At 36.4% G+C, this 22,710-nt stretch overlaps 1 protein-coding gene across 5 annotated transcripts in view; it reads left to right on the top strand.

Annotated features, from left to right (window-relative positions):
• The window catches only part of LOC150107295 (ELMO domain-containing protein 3-like), a 287,770-nt gene that overhangs the window by 143,658 nt on the left and 121,402 nt on the right, over positions 1–22,710 (top strand). For all 5 annotated transcript variants that reach the window (XM_090391155.1, XM_090391154.1, XM_090391150.1 and 2 more), the window contains one exon: positions 8,629–8,759. In XM_090391155.1, the coding sequence (XP_090247281.1) occupies positions 8,629–8,759 (131 nt within the window). The remainder of the gene's footprint in view (positions 1–8,628; positions 8,760–22,710) is intronic.

The following is a 22,710-nucleotide window of genomic DNA, read 5'->3' as shown; positions in this document are numbered from 1 at the left end:
AGAAATGCTATATAATAATGAAAATGATTATTATTTTGCTTCTTACTTCTTTTTTTTATTTCCCCTATTTGACTTTTTCAGTCATACTCCTCTAGCATTTGTTTGCCTGTCATCATGCCACTTATTCAAAAACTGATTATTATCATAATGAAATTATTATTTCATTATTATTATTATCATAATGAAATGGATCTCACTATTGTGTAAACTTCCACTTATGCCAAGCTCTTTTCTCATCTCCTCTCTAACAACCATATATACTTATCTAACTTTTTTAAAATTATTTATGGTAATCCCATCCAAGAGAGACTGTCCAACCCACAATTTATTAGCACCAAGGATGGCCAGAAAAGTTAAAAGAAAAGTTATAGGTTTTCAATCCACTGCAAACTTGTTAGCATTGGATTTGAAGATCTATGGATTATACTCTTTAGGAGAGGCATAAGAAAGAAGACTATTCCAAAAGATGGTGATAGAAGGAATGAATGAAGATGAAAAATTTATTTTGTGAAGTTGGAGTTAAATTGTGAAGGAGTGTTGAAGAAGTGTTAGATGTGCGTTTCAACAGATTTAGAATAGAGGGGGGGATTATTGATGCTAATTCAGATGAACAGTTCTCTTGAAAATAGTGAAAATGCAACCAGCAGAAACTGAACATTTGTGTCAAAGAGGAGAATAAATTAGTCAGATGTGTCATTAATTCAGATGATTTGACTCCTCGTTTATAATTACATCCTCTGATGAGCTGACCAAATCCAAGACCCTTAATCATCGTGTGCCCTCTGTTACATACTGTCTGAGGTAGTTATCCTTCAAAAACTCAAGAAACTCATTTTCTTTACATCCAGTTGCTATCTCATCATTCCAGTCTATATTGCCATAATTAAAATCACCCATAATGATCACCCTTTTCTTATTTGCATAGCTAATTTGACTATGGGGTGTATGGAGAGGTAGCACCTTAGTATCGATGTCAGCCACTGATCTCAGAGTCAGGATGTTGGACTCTGGTCCTCACATACACTCAACTCTCACTTATGGCTCCAAGAAGTTGTTAGTGCACACCAGCGGCCACACCCCGGTAAACCATCTCGGCTGGCAGACTAAACTAAGTGAGGGTATCAGCAATATAGAATGTTGTAAATAGGGAATGTCAACCCTTATGTGCACGAAGTCTGGAATGGCCAAGATGGCAGAAGAATCAACACTGACTGATCAATGGCATCAAGGGCATGACATCAAGATGTGCGGCACATTGAGGGCACACTCCTGACATCTAACTGACTTGTGGCCAGCCGTCATGGAAGAGATCGGAGCCTCACCACGCATTTATCCATTGTCAACCATGAAACACACCATGTCACAATATGAAGTTAGAGATGTGGTTGAGACCCCTGCAACCATCAGCTCTTATAGCTACAGGGAAGAAGAGCTTGAAACTGGGAATTGTAAGACAAGAACTACTAAGGTAGTGTATGAAGATAATATCCCAAACCCTCCAGGGAGGATATTCTCAGATATCCCTTGTCTGAAAACCAGGAGCAATCTTTTTAAAATAGTAACTTGGAATGTCAGAACACTCTACGAGGGGCAGATTAGATAACCTACTCCAGGAATTAGAAGTGATGAAGGCCAATATTGCAGGTATCAGTGAAGTGAGGTGGACAGATACAGGCATAATAAGAAGAAAAAATCACACTATAATCTACTCTGGCAGTCACCTACACCTTAATGGAGAGTGCTTGTCCTAAGTAATAGAATTGCAAAATCTCTACAGGGATATTGGCCCATAAATGACAGAATCATAACAGCCAAAATAACTGCACAACCATTCAACCTGCATATTATCTAAGCATATGCACCAACCCAAGATCACCCAGATGAAGAGTTGGAACAATTTTATGAAGACATCCAAACTGCAATCTCCAGTGCTAAGTCAGATGAAGTTATCATACTAATGGGCAACCTAAATGCAAAAGTGCGCTCAGAAATAATCTCATTTTGCATGGGAAACCAAGGGCTTGGAATCAGAAATGAAAGAGGTGAAAGATTAATTCAATTCTTTGAAACCAATGACCTAATAATTGTCAACACACTGTTTAAACATCCTCCCAGAAGACTATATACCTGGACCAGCCCTGGGGACATCTATAGAAACCAAATTGACTATATAATAATAAGCAAAAGATTCCAAAATGCAATAACACAAACAAAAACATATCCTGGAGCAGACATAGGATCGGACCACAACCCAGTGATTGCAAAAATCAAAGTAAAACTTAAGATACCAAGCCCACCATTCATAAGAGAAACTTATAATTCAGACTCACTTAACAACCAAAAAGTTAAAGACTGCTTTATAAAAAAATTCACAAAATCCCTTAACAAGTCTGACACCACAACTCGCACAGAAAATAGAATGCCAATTGATGAAATTAACATGAACTGGCAAACATTCAAGAATAGCATCAATGAAGCATCCAAAAATACACTCCCACAATCAAAAAGGAAAGGAATAAACCTTCGATAAATGAAAAAATACTGACGTTGATGGAACAAAGAAAAAAGTTAAAGAACAAACCTGAATATAAAAGTATGAATAAAGAAATAAAAAAAGAATGCAGGAAAGCCAAAGAGGAATGGATTAAATATAAATGTATATAAAAAAAAAAAAAATCAGCTAACGCCTTTTTATTCCCGTATACGGGGAGTAGGCGAGGCCATTTAGCCCTATCTAGCTTTTGGAGACTGAGTGGGCAGTTCAATCTCCACTGGTACCAATCAGAGATAGATGGCCCAAGGCTATCACTAATTAAGCGGTACACAGTGAAGAGAGACGGCTCAAATGTGCTGCCATCTCGTGGTCCCTAACACAATATATTTAATGTCTGAAATAATGTGGGTTCTACGGTCGATTTTCTTGAGTTTACGGGACGAAAAACCCGAGTTTCCGGGAGGAAAAACCCGCTTGCCTGTGCCAGAGATTGACTAACTCGGGAACCGGTCAAAAAAAGGCTTAGAAAAATTTCCTGTAGTCGCCGACTAGACTCGAAACTAAGTCTTCCTTCGTGCGGCCAAGCGCCGTGGTGTGCAAAGGCCACATTCACTGAGCTACACAGGCTATATAAATGTATAGAAAACCTTGATAGAAAACACAGAAGCAGAGAAATGCATGAAAAGATTAGAGACTAAAGAGACCATATGCTAATGGATAAAAAAGAAATCATGGAAAGATGGATTGAATACACAAGGAAATTATATGAACAACAAAGAAATGATATTCCTGAACAGACTGATTTAGAAAGGCCATCCATTTAACTCTGTGAAGTTGAAAATGCCGTCAGAAAACTAAAACCACATAAAGCTGCAGGAATAGATAACATCTTGGCAGAATGGTTGAGGGCTCTCGATGAAGGAGGACTGAAATTTCTAACGAAATTATGCAATAAAATATACGAGACTGGATTTCTACCCAAAGATATTAATCACTCAATTTTCGTTCCAATTCCCAAAAAAACAAAAGCTACAAGATGGGAAGAGTTCAGGACAATCAGCCTCATCAGTCAAGTATCAAAAGTCCTCCTATATGCTATTCTTGAAAGAAATAAAAGAAAAATAAACATAGAAATAAATGATACACAAAGTGGCTTCAAGGAAAATGTAGGTACAAGAGAAGGTATTTCAACTTCAGAGCTATCATAGAAAGATATCTAGAAAAAGATGTGTACCTCTGCTTCATAGATTACAAAAAGGCATTCGACAATGTCCAACATGAACAATTAATTGAAATACTTTCAAAAATAGGCATGGATGGAAAAGACATTAGGCTATTAACTAATCTTTACTGGGAACAGACTGCATCTCTGAGAATAAATAGAGAGACCTCAGAAGAATTCCCAGTTCAGAAAGTTGTGAGACAAGGCTGTGTCTTTTCTCTGATTCTCTTTAACCTGTACACAGAAGAAATATTTAATAAAATTAGTAACCTCAAAGGAATCACTGTAGGGGGCAGAAATATTAATAACCTAAGATATGCAGATGACATGGTTATTCTAGCAAAACAAATATGACCTCAAAACTCTTATAGACTAAACCCTCAAGTACAGCGAACAGTATGGCCTCAGTTTCAACTTTAAAAAGACAAAAATCATGATAATTTCAAGAGAAAAGGAAATACCAAAAATATGCATGAATATAAAAGGAAATAAATTAGAACAGGTGCAAAAATACATATACCTTGGACACTTGATCACAGAGAATGGCAGGACAGAAGATGAAATTAGAAAAAGATTGAAATTGCTAGGTCAACTTTCACCATTATGAAAAATCTAACATCTAGTGAATTAAATCTGAAAACAAGACTAAGAATCTCCAAATGCTACGTATGGTCTACATTATTATATGGAGTAGAGACATGGACCCTCTCCAATCTGAGTGTGAAAAAACTGGAGGCCTTTGAAATGTGGATGCTGCGAAGAATTATGAGAATATCATGGAAAGAAAAAAAGACAAATGAAAGGGTACTAGAGATGGTAGGCGTCAACAGGAACCTGATGAAAGAAATTAAAAAGAGAAAAGTCAGATATTTTGGACATATTCTGAGACATAACTGCCTACAAAGGACACTTCTCGAAGGAACTATTAAGGGAAAGAGGAAGACAAAGACTGGAGTGGATGAAAAATATAGAAGACTGGACCTATCTCTCATATGAGGAATGCAGCAGAGAGGCGCAGAATAGGACATGGTGGAGACACATGGTAGTCAATCTCCTTGAGGGAGAAGACACCTGACAGGACAGGACAGGAATTTGACTGTACATTTCACTATCACCACCATCCACATTACCTGGTCTATAACAACATCCCACCAAGTATTTGATTCCATTCACCTCTATCTCACACCATACTGCCTCAAAACCACTGGCACTATTTCCGTCTTGCATCTCTACTTTTTATGGACATGACTCTTTCTCTATCATCAATAGCACTCCCCCTCCCTTTTTACCCCTTCTATCCTCATGAAACACATCATACCCTTCCATCTCTATTCCTGTCAGGATGTCATCCTCTTCCAACCATGTCTCACTTATTCCGACAATCTTTGGGTTAACAGACGCAATTAGTGCAACCAGTTACAGCTAGTTCCACTGATGGCACTCACTCAATGTGATCTCTCCATGCTTGACTGGGGCCATTTCCCTTTCTGCTTCTTCATTTTAGAACGCTTTTCAATTCCAACTGTTTCCTCTTGATCCCTGGTCATCCCATTCCTTTCCTGCCTACCCATGCTCTCAACTCCTCTTGGAGCATCCACCTTTCTCACGCTGTGTACCCCTCCACCCTGAGCCTTCCCGTTTCCCTGCTCCTCTTGCACACCCATTCTCTCATTTTCTATACTTATACCACTCACTTCCCCATTCATATCCACCTCTTCAATCTCTCCTGTCTTACTCTCCTGCTCTTCCACATCACTTCCCTCTTGATCTGATTCATTCTCTCTATTCACTTCTCTACCTTCCAGCAGCAGTCTCTCCAAGCGACTCACACCATAACCACTCAAATGCAGTCCATCGCTTCCATACAGCTCACTTCGTCCCTCAAACTCATTCCACACATTAACAAACTGTACTCCCATCTCCTCACACATTTCAGCTAGCATATCATTTATAATCCTTGCTCTCCGCCTCATTTAACCAAAGTTATACCTAGGCAACACACTGAACTACCCTTCCTGTCACACTATTCTCTTTTATCCTTCCAAGCAGCCTCCTATTAAATGTGTCATTTGTGTTCTTTTTTTACATATAGTAATTGTGTCCAGTTTTACCAATATAAGATAGGTTATGGATGCATTGGATATGGTATACTCCAGGGTGGGCCACAGGGGGGAGGAGGAGTTAAGTATGATTTTTAACTTTATAGTTGGTTTAAAACTAACATTAAGATTGCAGTAGTGTAGAGTTCTGTTAATTTTTTATCTGATAACCCTTTAATATATGGGATATCTATAATTTCACTGTTATCTATATTATATGCATTTTTTGATGAAGTTTTGCAAAGAACTTTATTGATGGTATATTTGCTATAGTCATTATTTATAAATTTATTGCAAATAATTTGTAATTCCTGTTTAAGAGCTTGTTCATTACAGCAAATTATTATAGCTCTGTTTTTGTCATTAACACCGTCAATCTTTTTGAGGATGTTAATGACTCCAGGTTTTTGTGAAGAGTGATGATAAGAGTTAGCATGTATATATATTGGCTGGATGTGTAGATTTGTGGTAGACAATGAAGGATTGACTGCCTCAGGGAAGACATGTGACCAGTGCATCCAGGAAAGGAAGTGAGTTTTAATTTTTAATTTCAATATGCTCATATTGTTTGTTCAGATTCTAGTAGCAAGACTTATACGTTGGTTAGACATAACTGGTAATTAGTTTACGGAATTAACAACGCATATAAAGTATATTAATTAAAGGTAACTTCTGTATTTCGGCAACGTCACATTGCCATCTTCAGGAACATAAAGATATGGTATGTGCACTCAGGAACTAACACAAAGCAAATGAGGAAGAAAGCAAGAAACTAATATTGTTCCTAAAGTCCTAATGGTGCCCTCTTGCGGGTTCAGGTAGCTGAGGAAGGTGTTTAAAGTTTGGTGGCTATGTGGCCAGATAATACAAACATTGTCAATGTATCTAAGCCAACCCTACAGTTTGGCTTAGATACATTGTACTTTAAAGTAAAGGAATCCAGCACATTTTGCTCAAAAGCTCAGCTAAAAAATAATAATAATCATCTAACTTCTTTTATTCCCTTATATAGGGAGTAGGGTTTAGGTTGTTTTTTTTTTTTGAGTTTACGGGATGAAAAGCCTGAGTTTCTGGAGAAAAAAAACCTGTTTGCCCATGCCAGAGATAGACTAACTCAGAAACTAGTCAAAGAAAGGCTTAGAAAAAGTTAATCCAGTTAGCAACTAGACTTGAACTTAAGTCTGTCATCCTTGGTGGCCTAACGCAGAGGAGGAAAGCATCACTTCCACTGAGCTATGCTTCCATGTAAAATTTAGCAATGGGGGGGGGAGGATGGTAGTGAGCTCATGGCTTTACCTTCTTTTAGTAAGTAAAAATTATTTTGCCATTACAAAGTAACTGGAATGTAATACGTGGGCAAAGAGGGTTGTTACATTAGGCAGAAATTTATTCTGTAAGAGAAGAATTGTGTCACTGATTGGGACATTTATGAAAAGGGCAGAAACATCAAAACTGACTAATTTTGATGCTTCTGCTGCTATGAATGCTGAGTGCTATGTTTTTAATTTTGTTTAAGAAGTGTTGTGTGTTCTTTATATAGGAGGGGGGAATGACCTACCAACTCTTTGAGTGTTGATGCTAATTTCTTGGCTAGGTAATAATTAGTGCTGACTTTACCTTCAACTATTGGCCAAAGCAGAATGTTATGTTTGTGTACTTTGGGAATCCCATATATTTTGGGAGAGGTAACATGGGGTAACAGTTTTTTAACAGGGTCTGATGGCCAAGAAGTGACAGACTTAAGTAATTTAGCAGTTTTCTTAATCCTGTTAGTTGGATTATAGTTCACAAGTTGGTAAATGTTGCTATCAGAGACTAATTGATTCATTTGATGAATGTAAGCAGATCTGTTTAGGACAACTGTGCCATTGCCTTTGTCAGTCTTACAAATATATCCTTATCAACTTTTATTGACTTGACATCTGCTAGTTCTGTTCTTGTTACATATAGCTTTCATTTTATTCAAAACATTACTGGTTTCTAAATGAATTTTATCAGCTATATTATTTGAAAGAAATTAAATGCCTCTTTCTGTGTAGTATATAACATCTAGTTTATAAACAGTTGTAGGTGCTAATGTGAAGTTTATGCCTTTATTAAGTAGTGAAAGTTACCATTTTTAGGGTGTGGCTAGATAGATTGATCACGTAGCCATTGCTTCCATGTGGTTTGTCCCCCCCCGTCTTCCTTGTTCATGATTTGCTGCTAGAGCATGCTGGGAATGAGATATACTAATTGATTATATTTGTAGGATTGACATTCAAATTTTGCCATGCGTTTAATATATGAATTTTATGAAATTTTATTTAATTTAATATATGAAATTTAGCCATGAGTTTTTTTGAAGAGTTGCAGAGACAGCAATCTTATTCCTAAAAGCAGAAAAAAAAAAAAAAAAAAAACTTCTGCCAAAGCATTTCGAAGCAGAAAAAGTACAGAAAAAGCAACACTTACAGAGACAATTCAAACAGCCATAAAAACCTAGCAGTGACCCAAAATCAAGGTTTAAATTTGCAATCTGAACTCTCTAGTTATATGAATCCTGATATTTTGAATGAGTTGAAAATATTACTGATAATTCAGCTAAACATATTCTGAAAGTAATAAAGAAAAACTTATGGCTAAAGTTTTTCTTTATTACTTACAGCAAGTGCATTACTGGTTGAGTGAGACTTTTTGTGATGAATCTACTGACTCCATAGAGGTATGTTAATAATATTGATAATAATAATAATAATGAGATAATAACATCTATGAATATTATGGTTGTTACCTCCTGTTTACTCTTTTGCTTCTTTTATTTTTTATACTAGGTTGTGATCCTTCTACAGACCTAAGAGGAGCAGGATTTTTAGGTCTTCTGCAGCTGTTATATCTTTTTTCCAGTACCCATACCGAACAACTTGTTAAGGAAGTATATAAACTTTCACAGCATGAAACACAGGTATGCAAGAAAGGAATTACATTTTAGTTAATAACCAAGATGTTCAAATTTATTATAATATCATTTATTTTCATTAAACAGTTCTTATACATATAAAAATATGCTTACCAATTTAGACATAAAAGAATGGAAGGACTTTGACTAATTCATTAATTATCCATAATTTAATTAAATTATCCATTTTAAGACTATTTTGTTAATTGCTGCAGTTGTTTTTATATATATATATATATCAGCCCCATACGAGAAGTCGAAGTCCGAAGACTTATGACACAACAATGTGTGGGTAAGTGGTTAGATGGAAAAGAGGAATTTTTTTTTTTTTTTTTTTTTTTTTTTTAAAAACTGAAGGTTGTAGTCATTGGCAAAGAGAGTATGGTGAATATTGTTCCAACACTTCTATTCCAATACTGTTGTACGAACTGGAGGGTGAAGAAGCTGGCAAGAGGAGTATTATCAAAAGTAAGGAGCAGAATGGTCTCTTCCCCCCCCCCCAGAAATGAACCTCTCCCTACTTGAAAATAGAAAGGAGATTAGTTAAAGAAGATCTTTAAGTGTGAGTTACCTGAGCACTACAAGGTTTTGAAAATAAAAAAGAGGAGTGGAGGGTGCTATCATCCTCAAAGCTATGAATAGGACTGGATACCAGGTCAGGAGAGAGAGAAGATTGTTAATGTATAGGATGAAGAGTGTAGGTGACAGTACTGAGCCTTGTGGTACACCAGCATTAATTGAGAAATCTAATGAAAGGAAACCATCCACCATAACCTGATAACCTGCAGTAAATGTCCAGAGAAACTGGCAATTCATTTGCAGAGGGAGGGAGGAATACCATAGGATGGTAGCTTGGTAAGTAGGCCACAATGCTAAACTCAATCAAATACCTAGGACCGCTTGAGTTTTTCTGAAATTTTCCATGGCTTTGCAGCCAAAGGTGGGTGAGGTTAGTAAGGAGGTCTGCTATGGAAACAGAATTGTAGAATCCATATTGAAGATCGTTAAGTAGGTCTCCAAGTAGTGAAACAGTTGGCTATTGATGACCTTTTCCATTATTTTTGAGCATATTGAGATCAGAGTAATCTGGCAATAGTTTAATGTTGACTTTTATCTCTCTCTTTTTAGGGAATAGGATGAACAAAAGCAGCTGTGGGGTAGATGCATGTGGGACAATGTCACAGTTTGAAGAAAGGATGCAGGAGAGATGTGAGTTCTGAAGCACAAGCTTTTAGTACAGTGGGAAGTGCTAGGAGACTTATTGGTGTCAAGGCTGCTGAGGATTTTTCTGATGTCATTCTGGTGAAATTTCAGAGGAGGCATACTATGGATAGTTTGTGGAATGATAGGAGAAGTTCTGCCTTGGCCATCTCTGTGAGAGTTAGAGGCAGACTGCCAAGCAGTCTGCCTTTTCTTTGGGAGATGTTGCTCTTTCACATCAGCATGTGAAAGAGGTGGAAAAATGAAAGAACAGAAGTTGTGTCCTACAGCCTTGGCAAGTGGCCAGAAGGCATGACTGCCATTAGGACAGGAGACAAGGCCTTTTGGCCTCTACAAAGTCTGCTTATTTATGCTTATTTATTTTATTTTTATTTATTTATTTATTATTATTATTATTATTTTATTTTATTTTTTGCAGTTATTACATGCTATAATGTAAGTTGAGGAGTGGCTGAAGATTTTGACTGGAGCTATTGGGCATGTGTTGAATTTTTGGTTTGAACTGCTTTCACACACAGACTTTTTCACACACAGACAATGACTGTGTAGTCATTGGAGAACCAGGGTTTGGATAAAGGTCAAGGATTTTGTGTGGAGTGGGGAATAAAAGCAGTAATCTCAGTGAAAATAATTTCTGTTATTAGATCAGAGCAGGTGCTAGGATTGGAAGGTTAGATGCAATAATCATAGCATGGGAATAGTGCATAAATGTCCTGAAGGCCATCCCAGTTGGCATTGTTGTAATGCTACACACATAAGGCTGTGAATAGTTGGGAGAAGGCCAATCTGTAACAAAGGAGACATGGACAAGATTATAGTTAGACTTGCCAAGAGGGGATCTAACATCATTTGTGTATTTGGAGGAAGAGCTAGTTAAGAAGGAAAGGTGCTGAGAGAGTGGAGAGGATTATCTGGAATTGGTGGTGGGTTTGTGTACAATTTGTGTTAAATCATTACTAATGGCAAACAGCTTGGTTTCTTTACCAGTTTATTATTATTATTATTATTATTATTATTATTATTCAGGCCTCCATGGAGTCAAAAGACTCATTGTGGGAGGTCCTTCCTAAGAAACACAAAGTCTGTCAAGACTCATCGAGGGGAGGCCCCCCCCCCCCCCCAAGAAGCACAAAGTCTATCATATCACTCCTTAAACTCATTGACTGTTCTCGCTCCACCATTCCGTCAGGCAATGCATTCCACGGTTCAACCAGTTTGGTCTATGAAGTTGGCAAAGTTTGCTGCAACCTCATAAAATCCTGTGAAGGTTTATAAATTGTATTTGTACATTAACTCTTATTAAATTTGACATGATGGATGGCTCATGATTATACTCTTGGTTTTAAATTTTGTTATTCTGGTGATTTAATACTTATGCTTCTCTTTTTCATATAGGTTAACATGTGATCAGGTTTAAACCTCCAGAGAGTGGGGGGGGGGGGAGAGAGAGAGAGATGTGGGAGGAGGAAGAGAGAAGGAGATTAGTTGTAGGAGTGTAAAGGAAGATTTGATTAAATCATACCAGACTGTTGAGATTGGGGATGGGCGGTACCAATAGATTGTATTTCTTTATATTCGAATGGGATGAAGGATGCATGGAAGTTGTATAAATCAACAATCAGGAAAGGGAATAAAAGTATTTTTTTTAAATTAATTAATGGAATGGAAAAAATGCAGTATGCTGTCAAAGTGAATAAGAGGCAAAAAGAATTTTTTAAAGGCAAAGCTGAGTATAGTTGTATGGAGAAAGTTGTATGTTACAAGTCACTGAAGACAAAAATGACTTATTTGAAAAAAAAAAAAAAAAATTCAGAACTGTTTTTGAAGTTCTGTGGCTCACTTCTTGGAATTACTTCACTTCTGTGAAATTTGGTTATAAACAAATTTACTGAACCCAGTATTCTTCGTATATTATAGTGGCATTTCACTGCAATATGTGAACAAGTTTAATAAAACAGTAGGTATCAAATGAATCAAAAGGACTGAAATGTAACTGTTGAAGATGCAGCATTCATTTTACTGCCCACGTGTTTATTATTACTACAGGTGTTGCATATGCAGTGGCGTAGCAGGGGAAGGGGGGACGGAGGTGGCGGTCCACACCGGGCGGCACGTTTTTGGGCTTCACCTGAGAGACAATTTTATTTGTCGACGATTCTTTTATTTATGTTAACTTAGTAATTTTTATTACTTAATTAATAATTAGTTTTTAACAACTATACTTATTTTTAATTAAAATAAATAAAATATGAATATAACAAAACTGTTACATATCATACTATAATTCAAATTCTTAAAAATAAAACAATAAAACGCATGGCAAGGCAATTGCTTTATTGGTTTATTGCTTGTGGTGGCTGCTTCTCAGCAGTGGGCACTGCACAGTTGGTACACATTTGCAGAAACGTATTTTATTTTTTTTTTCTTCTTCTAATTTTGCTTATAACTAAGGCCATTAACAGGATTTTAAGGCCCCCGGTAATAATAATATCTTTGTGTTTCTCTATTATATCAGGGTTTTTGCTTAACCCTTTTTATGCGTTATTGTTGCATTATTCATTCAGGCATCCAGATGTGCCATGACTCCTTTACCATCATTTGATATATCTTTTCATGTTTCGTAAAGAACGTATGCATTTTCTAAAGTGTATTTGGATTTTATTAAATCATAAGTCATTAAAATATGGATTGGAAGTATTTATTGTTAATTAATATGTTTAACTTATTAGATATAAAAGCAAATTTCCTTTACATTGCTAAACATACATAAATATTTACTCGAAATACGGTATGTATTTCGAGTAAATACTTTAATTTTTATTAAAGCTAAAAATCATGGTGCGAGATATACGTGGGGATTTTCGGAAACTAAAGTTTTCAGTTTTTTTTGTCAAATCCCCCCATTTGCAATTGCTATTTCTTGCCTAGAGAGCAGTTTACTTGTGTGCATCCTACCCAAATAGCACTATCTGCTTTCCCATTATTTCAAGCAAAAATTACCAGTAATTTACAAGACTTGAGATACTTAATGAACAATCCTTCACGAATGACTAATGAACAGACAGCTATGGTACTAGGCCAGTAAAGATATGTGCATAACGGTTGAACAACGGGAAGGAGTGATGACAAGAGGCCATCCCTGGAAGTTACGAAAGGAAACTGTGAACAAGAGGGTGAGGAGTGGTTTCTTTGCATGAAATGCATTACCTGATGGAGTGGTGAGAGCGAGAACGGTCAATGAGTTTAAGGAGTGGTATGGTAGACTTTGTGTTTCTTAGGGGGGAGGGGGACCTCCCCTCGATAAGTCTTGATAGACTTTGTGTTTCTTAGGAAGGACCTCCCACAATGAGTCTTTTGACTCCATGGAAGCCTAAATAATAATAATAATAAAAAAAAATAATAAATAAAAAATGATTGGTGTGGTATTAACAAAAGATCACGCAAGTCAAAGATAAAAGTCAGCAGACAATTTTTGAATTGAAATGCTAATTCTCTTCAATCAAATTCAATACCTGAAAATGCCATAACAATATTCACTATATATTTTTTAGCTTTAACACGTGAATTTTAACACTTTCTGTTGATTTTTATTTGAGCTGGGGAGACAGACTTTCACACATCTTTTAGTGTTTGCCAGTGCAGCATATGGTTTTGCTTGAGCCTAAATAGCATAGTTTCTGTGGAAAGGGGACATGTATTCATTAGTTAGTGCCATTTTTATCCCAGCTTTCTCTAATTGCACTATTTGTTGAGAAATATATTACACAGACTGCAAATGTTTACCTTATTCAGTGATACAATAAAACAACTTGCTTTTACTTGCATCTGCAGACATATTGGCTAGTAGGGAGGGCGCGTGTTTTGCCACGGGTAGTAGTCACTATCGCCCTGATGTGAATGTGATTAAACTTTTTTTTTTCTGTGCAAAGTATACGCGAAACTTTTCAATTTCTTTTTTTGCAAAGTTAAATTAGAGTGCGAGTTATATTCCCGTAAATACAGTAAGTTATTTTTAAAGCTATTTGAAATGTATTATCAATATTCAGGATTATGAAGTATTGTCTGCACGTGATGAGATTGCATGCATACCCTTTTCTTTCATTTGCATGTGTGTGTAGGTCGGCTTATAATTGTACTAATTTTTGGTTTGCTTAAACTTAGTTGGTATATGCAGAGAGTGATTATGATGAGATCGAGTCCAAATTATAATTTTTGTCAGTGTCTATATGTCTCTGTCCACATTTTTACATCCCATAATCCAATTTTCATTAAAGTTAAAAGCTGTATGAATAAAGCAATTATTTAATTGCTTCTTTATATATATATATATAACTATCTGTTATATCTGTTATATTAACTCGGAATTGGGATATGTTCATATTTTTATATACTGACCTAGAACTGAGAGTTAGAACAAACAATTAAATTTATTCACAACACAACATGTTTCGTCAGAAGGCCGAATTCTTCAGGCATTAAGAAACACAGAAAGCAAATAAAAAACACTATAAAGAAACATTGTGTCACTGAAATTCAACTATTATAAACTTCAGTTAACTTTGAACTGGAGCTACAGTCTGTGTGTTGAAGTTCTATTGATAGGCATCTGTGCGTGTGTGACTTCACGAGTGCGCCAAAATCTGATAGCAGAGTTCATTGAGTCTGGTAAATTGTTACTAAGGTTACTGTTTATATGATGAGGGTCTATAACAATTTCCTTAGACTCAACTATGCGGCGTTCTACCTTATCATGGCATATATGAAGGTTTGAAGTTGTTGTCCAGTTTATCTCATGTTGGCGGCCTTCATTATTTGTGTATGAGGTCATGGCAGTGAGTAGCATGTGATCAAATCATTGTTTCTCTAGCTTACGGTTTGAAATGTAATGCGGCTTATCTTGTATATTTATATATGTTCCAGATGATGATCTTGATATGAAGATCTAAACGTCGGGATAATAAAAAGAGATATTTTAACTCGGTTGTAGAATCCATAATTTCAAAAATGAATGCTGATCACTGTGTAACACTAAAAGAAAGGGAAAGATAATGAAGCATTATGCATTTTATGTCCTGAATCAGTTGTTTGTAATACTTCTTCTGTAATACCATGTGAATGCGATGTTTCTTATTTTGGACAAACTGGCATTCTGTGGAAAAAAGAATTAAAGAACATCAATATTATATTGATTACAACAAACCTCAGAAGTCTGATCTAGCACAACACAGTATTAACACTACCCATAATATCCAATGGGATAAAGCTATTCTCCTTCACAGATGTAGGTTCAAGTATGAACACCTCTTTAAAGAAAGTTGTGAAGCTATTTTACACCGACCGAATTTAAATTGAAATGATTGTCTCTCTCTCTCTCTCGAAGACCTGGGAGACTTTTATTTTATGTAATCATTAAAAAACCAATTATCTTAAATATTAATTATTTATTAATTTCTTTCATTTCCTAGCTCACAACAGCAATGTATTTTAATAGGTGATCCACTGAATGTTCGTTAGTATTCCATTCCTATCTGTTTGTAACACTGACGATGTACTATTAGTTTTAGTATGAAATATCTGTACCTTATTTATTAATTAAAAGTTATTACTGTGGACTTACGTGTTCTTTAATAATTATACTATGCCACAGGTACCTGTAAAAATAAGAATCATATCATCCTTTTCCACCTGTTAACCAATTTCTGTAACTCACACAAATCTTCAACCTGTTCTCATAAGGTCATTCATAGACCTGCTACCATCTCGGTCACTCACGTCTGGATCCTCTCTACTCCTCTTCATCCACAAGAAACCCAGGTGACCAAATCTACCCACAGATGTCAACTTGGGGTCTTATGAAGAAATGTAATAACCTGCCTGTCTCTGCTCATCAGGATGTTCTTCAATAACCAAATAATTCGATAAGCTGCTTTAGCCCCTTTTGCAGTATGCCATCTAAACTGCAGCTCCCTATCCGCTAACACCCCAAATCCCTGGCTTCGTTAATTTCCTAGTTTAAGCTCTGTCAATATGGTACATTGCTGGTAATCTTTTCACCCCAAAATGCATAACCTTAACATTTTGCCACATTAAACTGCCATCCATTCTCCTTTGCCAATCTATCCAAATTATCTTGCAAAATTTTAACATAATCTTTATTAACTATTGCTCTATTCAATTTTGGATCATTGGTAAACAACTAAATAATTCCTCTCAGATCCTTTCCTGTATTGTTAATGTACAATTGACCCAAGAACAGAGCCCTGTGGCATGCCACTAGTCACAGTCCTTCTACTGAACTATACTTCTGAATAAACTACTCTCTGATCTTTCCATCAACCATTCTCTTATCTGCTTCACCAACTTTATGTACATCCCAATGTGCTACAATTTACTGATTAGAATTTCATATGGTATCCTATCAAAAGGAGCCTTCATAGCTCAGTTGCTATAGAAGAAGCCCTTTGGTTGGAAAGACCTGGTTTGATTCCCGTCAGTGACGCGAGGAACCTTTATTTGGTATCTTTTGACAAAAGGGGTGAGTTAGCCACACAGAGGTAGGGTTTTTTTCACCCAGAAACTCGGATTTTTTTGTCCCCCAGAATAGGCAAACTGGCCCCATGAACACACGCATCTGCATAGGATGCACCAGGAGGCATTGAGTGAACCACCTCATTCTCGAGTTACGGTTGTGATTGTGAGGTCCAAGTATAGTTGGAAGGTTGTGGGTTAAGTGCCTGTTAGGACCACTGATGATGATGATCCTATGAAAAGCCTTTGCAAAGTCCAACAATATCACTATAAACCTTTATCCAACTCAGTTGTCACTGAATTTTAAAACATGAGCAAGTTACTGAGCCATGACCTAACTTTAAAAAACCGTGCCCCCCCCCCCCCTATATAGTGTCTCATTTCTGAATTTCCATTCCTGTATTTTTGCTCTTGACCAGCTTCTCTAGTACTTTGACTATGATTCCTGATATGAGGATTGCTGCCTCATTCTTGGAGAATCCTTTATACAGTGGAACTGTTTTTCCCTCTTTCCACCCCCCCTTGGGCTAACTCAGAGCCAAGAATTAGATTAAACAACAAAGTCAAAGGCACTACCAATTCTCTAGTACCTTCTCACAAAACTTGAGCTGGTATACCTCTGATCCCATAGCTGTATCACATCAAGGTTCTGTAATATGCTATGCATCTCCAGTTCATTTTCCTCAGTGTCCATTTCCTCTCTTGTTACTTCAGTATCTCCACTTGGATGATATACTCTTGCAAGGTGTTCACTTAGTAATTCTCCTATTTCTCCTGATTCAGTTACCTTCCTGCCATTGGAATTCATTAAAATCATTCTGCTTTGAACATTCTTCCTTTTACTTGCTACATAATGAAATAACTCTTCGGGATTTAGATACAACCATATTTTATAGCTACATTTAGAGAGAACTTAAAGTTTCAAAAATTTACCACAGCTTATGAAAGAACCTTTGGCATCAGAATTGCCATGGTTTGCACTGTTTAAAATATTGTTTTTCAAATTGCAGATCATGCTCCATTAGTGGAATCAGTTTAAAGGTTGCAACTTTTTTTAAAATGAAATTATCAGAGTATATCCCAATGGATTACGTATCATTAACACATTCATGCTGGACAGTGTATTATATTTCATGCTACAATTCATGTGAGAATGCACTTCATGGTTTATTATGTTCCTTATGCATTGAGCAAGCTCATTTTTTATAAAGTTTTAAATATAACATTCTAGTTTGAATATTTTCAAATAATTTTATTTGTAAAATTAGTATTGGTGAACTATCTTAATGATACAGAAAATCATAAATGCAATTCTGATTTCATGTTATCGAAATCAGAAGAATGCATCCAATGACTGCACTGTGAGTAGATATAACCATGTATTTTGTGCAACTGAAATTTTGAAACATGTTGTTAGGACAGTATATGTAATTAGATACTGTGGTTGATGCAGGGGCACGCTGGCCATATGTGCAATGTGTGTGATGCACACAGGCACCAGGATAGTAAAGGCACCAAAGAGGAGGAAATACTTTAAACAAACGTTTTTTTAAAAGTGATTTTTTATTGGAGGGGGGATAGGGGTGCCAACTAAAGTTTTGCACACAGGCACCGGACACTACTGGCGTGCTACTGGGTATAGCGGCGCCAACTAAAGTTTTGCACACAGGTGCCGGGCACCACTGGCGTGCCCCTGGGTTGATGCTACAATAAAAGTTTGTTTTGCTTGTATGTATGAGGGAGTGCTGAGAAGTTGTGATAATCACCATGAAGGATAACAATAATAAATTTAGTTTAATCCTTTATCCAAGTGTAAGCAAACAAAGTTTGCACCTGAAAATATCCAGACTGGGGTAAGGTAGTGCAACACCAGGCAACTCCGAGCAAAGGTGGACCGAGCTATCATCACTCCTTGTCTCAGTATCTCCCATAATGCAAAGCACATCTCCTTGTAGACATGTATACTGCTATGCATTAAGGGAAGGGCCACTACCCAGACCAGTTTCAACCTCCATTGAGGTCTCGTCAGTGGAAGGCAGACCCAACCGTGGAGATACTAAGGTAGAAGCAATAGGAGAGGTCATATTTACCTATAGGAGTTGCCAACAGGTGTAGCACCTTATTATTGAATTACTCTGGATTTAGAGAAAGATGTTGGAAGTTTATTGTTCATTCGGTTAGACTAAACTAAATTTATTATAGATACTGAGACAAGGAGTGATGATAGCTCGGTCCACCTTTGCTCAGAGTTGCCTGGTGTTGCACTACCTTACCCCAGTCCTGAAGGTATTTTCAGGCACAAACTTTGTTTGCTTACACTTGGATAAAGGATTAAACTAAATTTGTTATAGTCTAACCAAGTGAAAAATAAACTTCCAACACCATGAAGGAATTGAGAGTAGAATCATGTAATTTACATATATTTCCCACAAAGTGTTATACACTTGTTACAATGCTGCTGCATCATTCGCAGTCCTCTGAGAAAAAAGTCTTTCCCATGTTACACAAACCAGTCATACCAGTCATTTTTATTCTAGGTGCTTATCAGAATTTTTCACCCCCCCCCCCATATGTAGTATAGATTGTGTGTGTGTGTGGGAGAGGAGAAAAGTTATTTTTCATTATTGTATGTAATTTTCATTCCATTTATCTCTAATTTACACATTTAGTATATAGACTCTAATTGTCTTTGTACAGTATTCAGTGATACAATAAATGGACATGTTTAGGATTTACATATTATTATTATATGGGCATCTCCATGGAGTCCGAAGACTCATTATAGGGGGAACCAAACTATCCACACAATATCTGTCATACCTCACCTTGAACTCATTGAGAGATGAAGCACCTACAACCAAGTCAGGCAATGCATTCCACTCGTTCACCACTCTCCAACCAAAAAATCTGCTACTCACACCCTTGATAACCACACTTTTATTTAATCTCCAGGACTGACCTCTTGTTCTTCCACCACTAGCCAAATGTTGAAATATTTCTACTGCATCAACCTGTAAAATCCTTTTAGTAAATGTTTCTATCATATCCCCTCTTCTCTGCTATTAACCAACTTTTGCAAACTCTCAATCTCTCAATGTAGGGAGCATTCCTCAGACCATTCACCAACTTGGTCACTCACCTCTGAATCTTTACCATCACTTCCTCATTTCCAAGAAATCCAGGTGAACAGACCTGAGCACAGTAATCCAGATGTGAACATATCAATGCCTTATAAAGAGGAATAGTAACTTCTTTATCTCTATATGTTAGTGTGTTTTTCAATAACCAAGTAATCCTATGCACTACCTTGGACACATGTCCTCTGAACTTCAACTCCCTGTCCACCAGCATCCCAAGTCCCTAGCCTCATCAATTTCTTGGAGTACAATTCTATCAGTGTAGTACACACCTTGTAATATTTTAATCTCAAAATGCTTAATGTTACACTTTTCCACATTAAACTGACATCCATTATCTTTTGTCCATACTGCTAGCTTATTTAAATCATCCTGCAAGCTTTCTACATCAACTTGATTATTTATTATACTACCCAACTTTGCATTATCCGCAAACAGCTATATATCCCTATTCAAATCTTACCCAATATCATTAGCATACAGTAGAAAGTTTTTTACCTTGGGTATATGTTATGTTAAAGATACCAAGCAATTTTATAAGCTAGGTTTTTAATCCTTTTTCCCAAGTAAGCAAACAGACAAGTCAATCAAGTTTGTGGCTGCACGTAGTGCCACACTAGGCAACTCGTTGTAAAGGTGGAGTAAGCTCTGATCACTTTCCTTAGAATTTTCCCCTAATGCAAAGCACATTTCCTTGTGGAGATGTATGATGCTATGCATTAATGCATTTTGTGTATTGGGGAGCTTACTCCACCTTTACAATGAGTTGCCTAGTGTTGCACTACATGCAGCCACAAACTTGACTTACTTGTCTGTGTGCTTACTTGGGAAAAAAAGATTAAAATCCTAGCTTATAAAATTGCTTGGTATCTTTAACATTAGCATACAGGTTAACAGCAATGGCACTAAAACAGACCCCCCGAGTCACAATATGGAGATATTCAATATTGTGAATGTTGAATATCTCCATTCAACATTCACAATATTCAAATGTTGAATGGAGATATTCAACATTCGAATATCTCCAATACATAACAAGTTATGTATTGGAGATATTCGAATATTGAATATCTCCAATACATAACTTGTTGTGTATTGGAGAGCAATAAAGGAAGGTCATGTAAAACATGAACCTCCATTTAGCAAATAGATGCTCTCCATCAAAGTTAATATTATTGTTGTCAACCCAATTCTGGATCCTGATTTTTACTAGTCTTTCCAACACTTCATCACAACACCTGACACACAGATTGGCCTATAATTTGATGCTTGAATTCTGTTACCTCCTTTATGAAGCAGTGTAGTCTTGCATTCCTTCCTTCCTTTCCTTTGGAACTCAATCTAATAATCATCTGAACTAAGAAGTAAAGGAATGTATAAAATACAAAACTATAATAATAGCATACAGTGGAGTAATTAAAGAAGGACAAAAGCAGGAATGGCAACAGTAATCACATGAGCAATATCAGTTAAATATAACTACATATCAGAAAGAATCATGGATGTGTGATTAAAGATGAAAGAACATGTAATAAATTTCATAAGTGTTCATAGTCCTAAGAGATGAAACAAGAAACAGAAATAAATGCATTTTATTAATAATTAATTACGAGAAACTTTAGATAAAATAAAACCAAATGAAATTATACCTGGAGAGTTAAATACATATATTGGGACGAAATAACCAATCCATTCTTCCTATAATGACATATGGCAGTGAAACATGAACACTGAATGCAAAGGAAATTCAAATATTAAGAACAACACAATTTAGTATGGAAAGAAGTATGCTTGGTATCACAAGTTTGGATCACAAAAGATTACAAAAGTTCGAAGACAAGATCAACGATGGACAAAAGAAGTACTGGATTGGATTCCATGACAGGAAGAATGACCACGATGCTGACCTAAATCAAGTGGATTGATTATATCAGGTGGATAATCAGGTGGTTGATGATATCAACAGATTTGCAGGAGTGACATGGAAAAGGAGAGCCATGGACAGACAGTTTTGGAGTAATCTTGGAAAGGCCTTCATCCAGCAGTGGATCGACAATGGCTGATAATGATATATAAATTAAGGGGATAAAAATCCCTTATTATTTTACAGCCAGTATGTGAAACTCTGAGATCGAAAACTATGATCTAAGAGTTTCATGCCAAAGAACTATTGGCAAATCCTGGTAGTACAACACCAAGGCAACTCGAAGCAAAGGTGGAGCAAGCTCCCTCACTATCCTTTATATTTTCTCATAATGTAAAACACAGCTCCTAGGAGATGTAATATTTTCTCATAATGTAAAACACAGCTCCTAGGAGATGTAATACTGTTTTACATTATGAGGAGAGGTCACTACCCAGACCGGTTTCAACCTTTTTTGAGGTCTCATCAGTCAGCAGGTAGACCTGGATGATATCAAAGTTTAAATGAAAATAACTTACATACCTTCACTATACGAATGCCAGAAAGGTGTGCCCATATATTATAACTAAGATAAAAAGCCAAACGGCTATTTTTTCTTGCAAAGTTAATTAAATTAAGGGGATAAAAATCCCTTATTATTTTACAGCCAGCATGCAAAACTCTGAGATCGAAAACTACGATCTAAGAGTTTCATGCCGAAGAACTATCGGCGAATCCAAGCGTAAGTGAACACCTGATAGTACAACACCAAGGCAACTCGAAGCAAAGGTGGAGCAAGCTCCATCAGTATCCTTGATATTTTGTCATAATGTAAAACATAGCTCCTAGGAGATGTAATACTGCCTTACATTATGAGGAGAGGTCACTACCCAGACCGGTTTCAACCTTTTTTGAGGTCTCATCAGTGAGTAAGTAGACCTGGACGATATCAAAGTTTAAGTGAAAAGAACTTGCATACCTTCACTATAGGAATGCCAGAAAGGTGTGCCCATATATTATAGCTAAGATAAAAAGCCAAACAGCTATTTTTTCTGGCAAAGTTAATATCATAATATTTTAATATCGAAGTTAATATTTTTTATCTTAGTAATAATATGTGGGCACACCTTTCTGGCATTTGTATAGTGAAGGTATGTAAGTTCTTTTC

This window comes from Typopeltis vanoorti, chromosome 4, assembly GCF_054136105.1.
Source record: "Typopeltis vanoorti isolate ZY-2024b chromosome 4, IOZ_Tvanoo_1.0, whole genome shotgun sequence".
Lineage (NCBI taxonomy): Eukaryota > Metazoa > Arthropoda > Arachnida > Uropygi > Thelyphonidae > Typopeltis > Typopeltis vanoorti.
Note: the sequence above shows the minus strand (reverse complement) of the source record. Positions and strands in the feature narration are given on the sequence as shown.